The following is a 12,391-nucleotide window of genomic DNA, read 5'->3' on the forward strand; positions in this document are numbered from 1 at the left end:
GGGTTACACAGACCAAAACAGAGACAGACATTCCGACACGGAACGCACATTTTCAAAGGAGAATAACTGACCGTAGCATTGTTTTTCAGATAAGTATGTTAACTTAGTATGTTTCTTAAACATCTGCAAACATACTATGGTATTTTTATGCTTTAGTAGAGTCAAAAACTTACATACAGCACCTTTAAGCAGCACAACTGTTTCCAACATTTTTCCAACATTCTAACATTTTTAAAATTAATTAAATGCTGCCTTGATGAGTCTGACAGACAGACTTCTTTAAAAAACAAATAAACAAAAAATACTTTAAAAAAGTACAGATCCCATCTTTTCGTTGGTAATGTATCATTTTGTGTCTTCTAAACATTGAATGATGCCTCTTATAATAGACTCTTTTTGAAAAATGTAGATTTTTTGGCATCAGTTTCATTCATGGTCACATGCTTTTGATAACTCATAATGTGGAAAAATTGTCCTTGATCTTTACAGATAAAAAAGTTCATTGTATTATGAAAACATTAACTTTCAGAACTAAATTCCTGCTAAAGATCAGTAGAGGATGGAAAATGCTTGTGAAAAGCTAAATTATGTCTGCTTTGGTACACTATTTTAATTGGGCCTTAGATTATATAAAATTTGATTAAAAATGTATGATATTCTCTTGCAATTTTAAATTATCTATCTGTTGAAAAATTACGTAATTTTTTATTTGACAGATAAGACAATACAGTTATTTATCAAATTGATTCCTCTATCATTGTCATTAGTTGACGTTGTGCTCCCCGAGGGGCTGATGTGGGTGAGTAGAGCCAGCCTGCTGTGTTGGGGTGTGGAGGCCTGGCCTGTGCTCCTTACACACAGACCTCACATTGACAGAAGAACAATGGTGCGGGTACACCGCAGCGTCCTACTCTGCTGGCTGGCACAAAAGAGCCTTTTCATGCAGGCTGCTCCAGGGCTGGACTGACAGGCTGTTGCCACCAAAGGAACAAGCATCACTACCATGCCACCCTGCTTGCCATTCATCCCTTGACATCACATCTGATATATAGCAGCACACATACTATGTTGAATCTGTTTGACTGAGCTAAAACTTCTGTTACATTTACTTAATAGGACAGTTCACCCACAAATCAAATTTCCAGACTTTCATGTTGTTCTAAACTCATATTGTTGTCTTTTTCACAAAAGCAGAAAGTTAGTTTGCCTATAATAAAAGTGAATGTTGACCATGGGCTGTAAAAAAAAATCACCAAAAAAAAGTCAGTTTACCCTGTGAGCTGTTTTTCAAGTTTTCAAAACCCATATAGCATTAAGTTAGAAACATACTGAAATGTAAGTCGCTGTTTTTTGTTGTATGGAAAAAGTAGCTTGGACATTCTCCTAAATGTGTTAAAAAAAGCCATACTGGTTTTAAAAAGACATGAGGGTGGCAAAACTTTTATTTTTGGGTGAGATTATTTGATATGATTAGTTTAATGTAATTACACTAGTGTTTAAAACGTTGGTAAGATTTTTGAAAGTTTTTGGAAAAAGTCTATTGTTTACCAAAACTATGTGTTTTTAATCAAAATAGTAATATTGTGAAAAACAGTAATATTGTGACATAGTACTATTTAATATTATTTTAAAATGTAATTTATTCCTGTGATGGCAAAGCTGAATTTTCAGCAGCCATTACTCCAGTCTTCAGTGTCACATGATTTTAAAAAAATCATTCTCATATGCTGATTGGTGCTCAAGAAACAATTCTTCAGTGTTGCTTAATATTTTTGGGGAAACCATTATACATATTTTATCAGGATTCTCTGATGCATAGAAGGTTTAAAAGAACAACATTTATTTGAAATATTATAAATGTTACAACAACTTAATATTGACAAAATGTTCATTTGTGGTTGATTTAAATTGGGTTTAAAGTACACGCATCAAGTGCACACTTGGATCTGATCGAATCTGTTTTAAATACACTTCACATTGTGTCCATGGTGATTTCTTCTGGTTTAAAGTATCGCTGCCAATTCTGTGAATCCCAGATGTATTTGTGAATAGACCTGAGGGAATTGAGGCCTGTTTCTGTGACTTGTTTATGTGAATGTTGTTGTATGGTACATTTCTGCTCTGTGGGGCGTAAGTAAGGTACTCCCTGAGGACTGTAATACTACTGAGTCTAACTGTTCTACATGTTTAAACTTAATTAATTAAATGGAATCCTGAAAATAAAAAGACCAAGATCCATTCAGAGCTTCAGTACCACACTATAATATAGTTCAGTTTGAGACTATGAGGTCTTGCCTCAAACTTCTAAGCACACTGACTGGGGCAGGATGGAGTTGAGGGAGGCTTGGCAAACCCACAGGTTGAGAAGAAAGGATTCCTTATTCTAGGCATGACCCAGGTCTGCTCGGAAGAACAAGGAAGTGAGGTTCCCCTGAGGATGGAGCTCAGAACAGCTAGCTTTTTCAAAGCAGGGTGAATGTCAATGTGGCCAAGGAGTTGGGTATGGAGATATAGAAGTCGTTGGTTTGTCTGAATGACTAGTCAACACCTTTACTATGCTGGTTCAGGACTAACAAGCCTGGAAATTCATGTTGGTCATTTCAGCAGGATTTATTATTGTGCAAACAGATTATACAGCTCATGAAACATGACCTTGATCATGTGCTTTTTATTTACTTTTGATTCCTGACAGAGATAATTCATTAAGCTGCCCTTTCTTTACATAAAGCTCTGAAATCTGATTATACAAGCCACACTGACCACAAACCAAACAGAGCTGTTAGAATCAGGGTTAAATAAATATTCCATAATATGGATTAATGTGAATACAGCAAATCAATGATGTGCTCGTCTTTCTGCTGCAGGTTTGAAAAGGGTCGTATCTACAGCTACATCGGAGAAGTGGTGGTGTCAGTTAACCCTTACCGTGCCATGAACATTTACGGACGGGACACCATCGAGCAGTACAAAGGCAGAGAGTTGTACGAACGACCGCCACATCTATTCGCCATCGCCGATGCTGCGTACAAAGCCATGAAGAGAAGGAACAAAGACACTTGCATTGTTATCTCAGGTGGACTATGTCTGAATGTGATGTAACTCACCATTGAGCTCATGGGTGAATCTGTGGAGCAGCCACTGAAGTAATATTACAGTTTTAGGAGAAAAATGCATTACTTCATCCTAAAATAATATTAAAAACAGCCTGTTGTCTTCCTTCAATTCGATTAAATAACAGACTAACTGGAATACAGGCTTCGGGGTCTTCTTGTGGGGCCGCAGTATGACTGGGAATGATGTGATTAGATCTGTGGTTAGATGAGAATAGCTCGGCACTGACGTGGTGTGTGGTTTCCCAGTCACAGAAGACTGCTTGAGCAGGAGCTCACAATAGAGTGCAGTGCATGAGCAAATTGTTTTCTCAAGACATGCCCATTGTGTGAAAAAGATTAACGGCAATATAGTTGTTTCACAATTTCTACAAAAATCTCTCTTTGAGACAGTGTTTGTTTTCCGTCTGGGATGCTGTGGAACTATTCTGAGGTGGGGCACATAGCTCAAGGGAAATAATCTGGTGACCACTCAGATGTTGCCTCTATAAGAAAACATGGATTATTATCCAGTGAGTGACCACAGGTGGTGACTACACTGCAAAAATATTTGGTATGTGTGGTGCCACCTTGTGGCAAACAGAGGAACATGTTTATTTTTTTAGAGTGAAGTATAATAGAGTGAGAAGATAATTTTGTGGCTTTGTTTAACCAATAAATTCCACGAGTGCCTCTGTGTGGTTGTATAATACTATCAGATAAGATAAATAGGTTAGGGTCTTACCAAACAACTCAGAGAAGTGAAAGCTTTGAATTTTTTTGTTTGTACTCTTTTCGCCCTAGCCTTGCTCTTAGCCCCAGGGGAATGTAAAATGTATATTTGATACTTACAATAATTATTATTTCATGTTATTGTTATAATTGTAATCTAATTACACTTCTGTTCAAAAAATTGGGGTTAGTAAGATGTTATTTTTTTAAAGAAGTCTCTTATGCTGACCAAGGCTGCATTTGTTTCATCGAAATACAGTGAAAACAGTAATATTATTAAATATTATTACAATTTAAAATGGCTGTTTTAATGTAATTTAATTACATTAAATCATTATAATTAATTATTATTTAATTTATTGAATTGAACATTGAACAAAATCTGAATTTTCATTAGCCATTATTACAGTCTTCAGTTTCTCATGATTCTTCGGAAATCATTCTGATATGCTGATTTGGTGCTCAGGAAACATTCCTTATTATTATCAATGTTGAAAACAGTTGTGCTGCTTAATATTTTTGTGGAAACCATTGTACGTATTCTCTGATTTATGGAAAGTTCAAAAGAGAAGCATTTATTTAAAATAGAAGCCTTTAGTAACATTACAGATTTAATTTCTGCCGCTTTTGATCAGTATAATCAATGTAATGCATCCCTGCTGAGTAGAAGTATACATTTCTTTAAAAAATCTTAATGACCCCCAAAAAATTGAACAGTAATGTACAGTGCAGTTCAAAAAAAAAAAAAAATACAAAAATAATTTGTTTATTTTCTGCTCAAATTGGTATGTTAGTTTTATTAGTAGAGTAAGAAAAAAATCAATTAGAAAAATAAATATTTATTTTTAAAAATGAGAAAACTTTTTAGAAAGATGCATTTAAAAAACTTTTTAGAAAGATGCAAAATAGAAGCATTTTTACTAGTAGTCTCAGATTTTTGAATTCCATTGTAGATTGTAATGGCTATAATTAGTTACTTCAGTTTATTAAATCCTATTATATACTCATATATGTAAGTATTAGTCATTGATTGTTTCTTTTGCAGGGGAGAGCGGAGCTGGAAAAACGGAGGCTAGTAAATATATTATGCAATATATTGCTGCTATCACCAATCCCAGCCAAAGAGCAGAGGTGGAGAGGTACGTACAACAAAAAGCCTTTCTGTTCCTCTCTCCTCACTGCTGCAGAGATGAGTCATATTAGGAGACCCTATTGGCGGCCATATCAACAACTACCTGCTTGAGAAGGTAGGGTGCGCTAAAGAGGAGAAAATAAAGCAACTTAGATGTGACTGTCTCATAGGGCTGCATGATTAATCAAAATTAAACCGAAATCACAATTTGGCTTATTGTTATTATCAAATTACAATGCTGCAATTTTATTAAATGCTTGATTTTTTAAATAATGAAATATTACTATAGTAGTATTGCTCATTTTGTTCAATTTTGTTACAAATTGTCTTAAAATGTTGATTGTTAACAATAATAAGTTTAATACTTTTTTAATGTTTATTAAAAATACTCAGAAAACAACTGAAAAAGCAACACCCTGGCAGTGATACAGAGCATTTTGCTTGGGCATTCACCACTCACTTTTGTCTTCCTTGTTCGTATAATATGTGCTGGAGAAGCTGTGAAATAGTTACGTTTATTATAAATTAATATGATCTTTACTTTAGCGTTAACACTTTTTCAAATTTATTCCTTAGTCCCGAGTCATTTTTCAGCAGGAAGGAGAGAGGAGTTTCCACTCTTTCTTCCAGGTGAGTGAAGGACTCACCACAGACATTAAAAAGCTGTTTTTGTTTTGCCAGCCGTTCCAGACACCAGACAAATCCCACCAAACCTGTGTTTATGACTCCTCTGTCAGAGCCTTCAAAGCCTAATCATCTCTCACTTTCATTGCTCTCACAAAATAATGTCCTGTTACTTCAAAACATCAGAACAATTCCATCTGCTTGTTACTGCTCTGCAAACCATTATTAACAAGACTATAATTTACATGCTTCTCCATATCAACACAGGAGAAATTATCCTGTAGGGAAAGTCAAAGGTGTTTTTAAATGTATTTTTCAGCTGGTGAAAGGAGCTCCAGATGCTCAGCTGCGGTCCCTGCACATTCAGAGAGACCCCACAGCATACACCTACATCAAAGTTGGAGGCCAGATAAAGGTATTGCACCATGTACAAATTAAAAGAGACTATTGTGGGTGGTTAGGTTTGTGTAATATATGAAAACTTTGTTTGGGTTGTTACAGACATCAAAAAGGATCTCAAGACAATCTTGGAAAAATAAAACCATTCTGGGGCAATCACACATGATTGTGCAGGGAATTTGATTATGGTTGTTTATGGGTACAGTAGCCACTGGTGCATATTAAAACCTATTAGCAATTGCCTCATATCTTTAGCCTGTTGAGTCAAGAGATGAGATGATGACTTAGCACTGTTCCATTGCTTCTGCAGGGAGTTTAATGAGCGGGCACAAAAACACATTTAGAGCAACAAACAAGGTGTCGTCATGGAACAGGCCGGATTGTTGAGCTCACAGAGGTCTGAAAAAAAAAACAGCCTGGAGTATGAGGGGCCGTATAGGCCATAATTATTGAAAAGCCTCTGGAGCGCTTAGATCATTTCATGCCAGTTCCCAAGTCTTTTATAGGTGCACATGCTGGCTAAACTTCACACTCTGTCTAGCACAACTGTGGCTGCAAAAGGTTCCTGCTGTATGAAATCAGTGTTTTCTCTGCAGGAGCTGTTAGCCATATGCATACCAGAATAATTAGCGTTTTGAGTGTTGTGCACTTGTTTTAGGAAGTCTAGGGATTGAGTTGCTGTGTCAGCAATTTTCAGATTTAATTGCGCGGCTGTAAATTAGATGTGAATGTAATAGTAGATTTAATGGCCTCTCATTTCAAAAGCATTGATTTACTTTCACTAAATGAAGGGCTTTTAGCCAGTTTACCAACCAGGCTGTTATCCCTAAAGCTGAATTAGTCAGAAGCAATGTCAGGATGTTTTAAGTTTATTTAATTTATTAGGATCTGTCAGCTTTTGTTTGTGACGGTAACTCGCTAAGATTGTCTTTTTTAATCTTGCAGTCCTCAATAAATGACAGTGCTGATTTTAAAGCTGTCACTGATGCCATGAAGGTCATTGGATTCACTACAGAGGAGATTCAGACGGTCTACAAGATCCTGGCTACCATCTTGCATCTGGTTTAGTATTTCCTATGCTTGTTTAAAAAGTATTACTAACTGCAGCCAGTTGCTGTAGCTCAAACTCATTGATTGATGAGTTATTTGATCTTTCCAGGGGAATATGAAGTTTGGAAGTGATGGAGATGTGACTCTCATTGAGAACTCTAAGCTAGTGTCAGTTTTGGGGGATTTGCTGTCCACCAAAGACGAGAAAGTAGAAAAGGCTCTCCTCTACCGCACTGTGGCCACCGGCCGCGATGTCATTGACAAACAGCACACTCATCAAGAGGCCAGTTATGGACGTGATGCTTTGGCCAAGGTATGATTTGGGGCTCTGGGAGACTTATTTTAGGAAACTGTGGTGAACAAAATTGTGGTAACTGCTGGACCAAAAATTTGCATATGAACTACATGCCAACGTCGAAATTAAAACTTCTACAGGCCCTAAATATGTTGTTTTGATCCACTATAATGATAATGATATAGTTTATTTCGCACACGTTATTTTCTGCATTTTTGTATTATTTGTTGTACTCTTGTATATTTCATATAAAAATATTCTTATAAAAAGTAAAAAATAATACCTTTATTCATCAAGGATACATTAAATTCATCAAAAGGGACAGTAAAGACATAATGTTACAAGAAATTCTGTTTCAAATTAATGCTATTTTAAACTGTTTATTAATCAAAGAATCCTGAAAAGAGTATCTTGGTTTACATAAAAATATTAAGCACAATATTTGAATAAAATTTCATTTAAATTGTAATATTTCATAATTGACAAATTCACATTTTACATTTGAATGGCAGTGTATATATTTATGCATGTCTGTATATACTGATGTTTTTTTTTACACATTTTTTTCTCTGTACAATCTTATCTTAGCTGTACAATTACAATAAAAATATTGACCAATACAGACAAACACTGATGATTAAATTATTCACATCTGCGTTTCTGCATTCACCAGTTGACTTTCACTCTTTATTTGCTTCTCACAGGCCATTTATGAGCGGCTTTTCTGTTGGATTGTGGGAAGAATCAATGATATCATTGAGGTTAAAAACTATGACGCCAGGGTTCATGGGAAGAACACAGTCATTGGAGTCCTGGACATCTATGGCTTTGAGATCTTTCAGAATAACAGGTGAGAGCATATGCTGTACCATACATAAATGAGGATCTTAATTGGCTATATTATTCTTCTCCCTTTAGTATAATTATAGTGTCTCTCCAATTTCTTCCTTGTTTTATCCAGCTTTGAGCAATTCTGTATAAACTACTGTAATGAGAAACTACAGCAGCTCTTCATTCAGTTGGTGTTGAAACAAGAGCAGGAAGAGTATCAGAGAGAGGGCATCCCCTGGAAACATGTGGGTTTCATTTAATTGTTTCTTCTCAAATTTTTCATATCTCATAACTCATTTTGCATGGATCTCTGTGGCTTTAATGCAATAACTAATTAAAGTTTGTTGTGATTTGTGTTTGTGTGTTCATGGAAACAGATTGACTACTTCAACAATCAGATCATCGTGGATCTGGTGGAACAGCAGCATAAGGGTATTTTTGCAGTCCTGGATGAGGCGTGCATGAATGTGGGGAAGGTGACGGATGAGATGTTCCTGCAGGCTCTCAATGGAAAACTGGCGAAACATGCCCACTACACCAGCCGCAAGGTATTGAAAATAATACATGCCAATTAATTACTTAAACATAACACATAGTTTTGCCCAATCTCATGTTAACCATGAGTACCTATAGAGTAGTATTGCATCCTTCATATCTTTGAAGAGTCTTTAGTTTTATTAGAAAAGAAAGATATTGCTTTACGGTTCTCTCTGAAAACAGCCGAGCTCCTGGAGGCATGCCGTGGGTGGAGCTAAAGAGTCATGAGCACTTGCGCGCCGATTGCCAATAAAACACTGAAATTTGATGCAGTTTTACATACCGCCTGCGGTTCCAAATTATGACCGGGATCTTTTATCGCTGGGAAGGCTCCATCTTTCAGTATCAAATGATGTGCAAATCCAGCGTTGAACTGGGCCTGGTTTATAAAACATTTGTCACCGAAATGACAGGAACAAACAAACACACTTAAGAAACTCCGTTGCTGCCCCAGAAAAACAAACGGCATCCACTGTTCACGTAACATTGGGTTCTTTGGGAAGCTGAACAAGGTTCTTTCCCTTACAACCAAAAACACACTTCTTTGGAGACATTCTTCTTGTGCAAGTCCTGTGCAGCGCTGCTGATGACTTCCATAACCCAAACGTTGATGGGCGTGCTCTTGCTTTCACTCTGGTTGATGTGTGCGCACGCTTTTCCGGGATAAGTTACCATTCAAGGAATTCTGCCCTTCATACCGTCATGAAGGGCCATGGTCGAAAAAATTTCAGAAACTTATACGAACCCGGAAGGAGTGTATTTGGCACAGAAATACTCCGTCATACGTCCAAATCGTTTTTTGAAACTTTGGCCATGTTTAGCATGAGAATACAACTCTTTTTTTAACAGTGTAAATAACTCAGAATGCATGAAATAGCATTAGGATTAGGGCTGCACGATAAATCGCATGCGATATTTAACGCGCATCTTGTCAGTAAAGCCATTCTGTAATCAGCGGTAAATCTCCATCACGTGCGTGCTTTCACATTGAGCAGCATTAACTACACAGAGCCGTTGTTCACTGACGAGCTGCGCAAAATAAAAAGTCATAACATTTCTTAAATTCAGATTCAGTAGGTCTTAAATATTTTTGGTCACATTACCACAAAAATTTGTCCAGTCTAACGGACCCAGTGAGTGTCCATCAAGAGTACTTTTCCCCCCCGCTGTAGTTACCGCGTCATCAGAGAGAATTGCGGTTACAGAATACAGTCAAACACCAGCTCGCTGTCCAGCCTCCGAACTACTTTAACCATCTAAGCGCCAAAGTCGCAAAATTGTGTCATTGATGCAGAAGCAGTTCAGTTCATAGCGTGCGAGTAAATTGTGAGATTTGTGAGATAAAATCGCCAAATGGCTAATAAAAAGTTGTACCGTGAGGATTTGTAGCAAATGTTATTCGCCGATTCTGACTCTGAAGGGGAATATTTGCCTTTTGCAAATGACGATCGGTCGTCTAATAATCACGCTTCTCCTGGTACATCTTTGAAGCGCAATGGTGCCGCCGTGCAAGGTGAGAGTGTTCACGAAGCACAAACAAGTGATCATTTCGACCCTTTGCACAACGGGGATGGGGGTGGCAGGACAATATCTATTATTTCCTGAATATTACGCGTTTTTGTTACTGAATGATTCAGAGGTTTGAAGGAATCGGTTGAATGAATAAGTTACTTACCGCCACCTACTGGCGGTTTAGTCTCATGCTTAAAAGTATGCATTTTTCCCCAACATTTCTTATTTGTATGTTCAATATTTGCAACATAAAACATTAACTATTAATCCCATAACATTATTTACTGCTGTTGTAATTTTGTAATTATTTAATTTGATTGGTAACAGCCCTGTAGTGTATTAAATTTCTTGGTCAATTGTAAGAATTTGACTTGAAAGATGACGCATACATTTAATAAGGTAAAAAAATATATATTGGCCTTTATAAAGGTAAATGACATCCTGTGGTAAATATTAAAAACATGCAGATTTAAGTATGTAAAAGCTGACAGAAAACTGATGAAAATATATTGCTTCTGAATAAATTGTTTACACCACCAAAAATCTCGGTGATGCGACACTTTTGTTTTGTGGGAATATTTTGTATGTTTTGTCTGCTGATATGAAAAACTCACTGTATATCGTAATAACAAATAGCATTTTTGACAGCGATGATATTTTGTTTTCATCATTTGTTAAATATTACATATACGTATGTAATATAATGTGTATTTCCATCACAGGCTTGGTCTTAAATTTCACATAAGGTGGTATTAAAAAGGTCTTAAAAAGACTTAAATTTAACTTGTTCATATCTGTAGACACCCTGAAAAATACAGTAAAAATAGCAATGTAGTAAAATATTACTACAATTTAAAATAACTATTTTCTATTTTAATACAGTAATTTATTTCTGTGATTGCAAAGCTGAATTTTCAGCAGCCATAACTTCAGTCTTCAGTATCACATGATCCTTCAGAAATCATTCTAATATGCTGATTTGGTGCTTAACAAACAATTCTCTTTTATTGTCAATGTTGAAAACAGTTTACATACTATAGGATTAGAAATAGTAGTATGATAGAATGCTAACATAATTGAATTTTATGCATTACCCTGAACCAACACAAGGAGGCAATTATGGTCAGTGAAAAATGTTCTTCAGTATTTCTCAGTGCTGAGCCATCGGTGATGTCACTGGCAACCAATGGAAGCTAGTAAGTCTGATGTCTCACAGCCTTGGCAAAGTGTCAGAAAGTGAGAGGGAGTAGGAGAGTTATGGATGGAGACGGGCCGAGATAGATAGAAAAAGAGTGAACGAAACAAAATGTAAACATAACCCAACTTGCAGAGCTCTTGACAGACTCTGGAAACTAATCGGCCCTTCGTGCATTGCCCTGGGCACAGACCCAGCTAAAGGGTGAGTTTAGGTACAACTTTATCAAAATGTTCTCAGAATGTGTCCTCTGCTCACACATGCTGCATTTACGTCAAAAGGGGGAAGGAGAAGTAAGCAGGCATCGCCTGCCCCCTGATAATTCCCCCATGTCAGGCTGTGTGAATAATCAAAATTCTCCCTGGATGCAGGAAGAATAAGTGTCCTTCAGAGCTCATTTGTAATGCAGAGGATTACTCCTCACTGTGGATGCAAAATGAGCGTAGGAAAGAGAAATTGATTGGTCAGTAGAGGGAAATGGATAAGGAAAGCTTTCTAATATATTCAGGTGTGTGTTTCGATCCAGGCTGTGACACTTTTGTCTTTAAGCCACCTCTAAGATGTTTCCAGGCTTGTTTATGGTGATAGACATCCTCTCTGGGAGACAGGAACTGTGCCACTTTAACAACATAATTAAGAGTTACTTGTTAAAAATCTGTGGCAAAGTCTCTTGCGTTACGGGTTCTACCCAGACCAGGCTCCAAACACACTCACTGCGTCTCTTAAAAAACATGATATATCTCAATTAGTAATGCCCCCCATACAATCTTTAGTTGTAAAACAGTGCTTTGATGTCAGAAGCCTCACTTTCATATCTAATTGCTTGAATAAAGAGTTTACCTGTATACGCATGTATACGTACGTCTGCAATGTAATGGCAGATCTAGCCTCAAGCTGCCATATCCATCTCAATAATGTGCTTCATTTACAGCCACTTTCACCTTCTGTGCTTTATCAGCTTGTTTACATCTTCCTTAATGTGCCTCGCAGGCTCT

General features: G+C 36.8%; 1 protein-coding gene across 1 annotated transcript in view; it reads left to right on the top strand.

Annotated features, from left to right (window-relative positions):
- LOC107754110 (unconventional myosin-Id-like) overlaps positions 1-12,391 on the top strand; it is a 77,771-nt gene that overhangs the window by 16,838 nt on the left and 48,542 nt on the right. The window contains exons 2-11 of the mRNA XM_016570431.1: positions 2,865-3,073; positions 4,867-4,960; positions 5,023-5,068; positions 5,530-5,583; positions 5,897-5,992; positions 6,922-7,038; positions 7,136-7,339; positions 8,026-8,171; positions 8,283-8,397; positions 8,530-8,700. Coding sequence (XP_016425917.1) covers positions 2,865-3,073; positions 4,867-4,960; positions 5,023-5,068; positions 5,530-5,583; positions 5,897-5,992; positions 6,922-7,038; positions 7,136-7,339; positions 8,026-8,171; positions 8,283-8,397; positions 8,530-8,700 — 1,252 coding nt within the window. The remainder of the gene's footprint in view (positions 1-2,864; positions 3,074-4,866; positions 4,961-5,022; positions 5,069-5,529; positions 5,584-5,896; positions 5,993-6,921; positions 7,039-7,135; positions 7,340-8,025; positions 8,172-8,282; positions 8,398-8,529; positions 8,701-12,391) is intronic.

This window comes from Sinocyclocheilus rhinocerous, unplaced genomic scaffold (genome assembly GCF_001515625.1).
Source record: "Sinocyclocheilus rhinocerous isolate Xijiao unplaced genomic scaffold, SAMN03320098_v1.1 scaffold502, whole genome shotgun sequence".
NCBI classification, from domain to species: Eukaryota; Metazoa; Chordata; class Actinopteri; order Cypriniformes; family Cyprinidae; genus Sinocyclocheilus; species Sinocyclocheilus rhinocerous.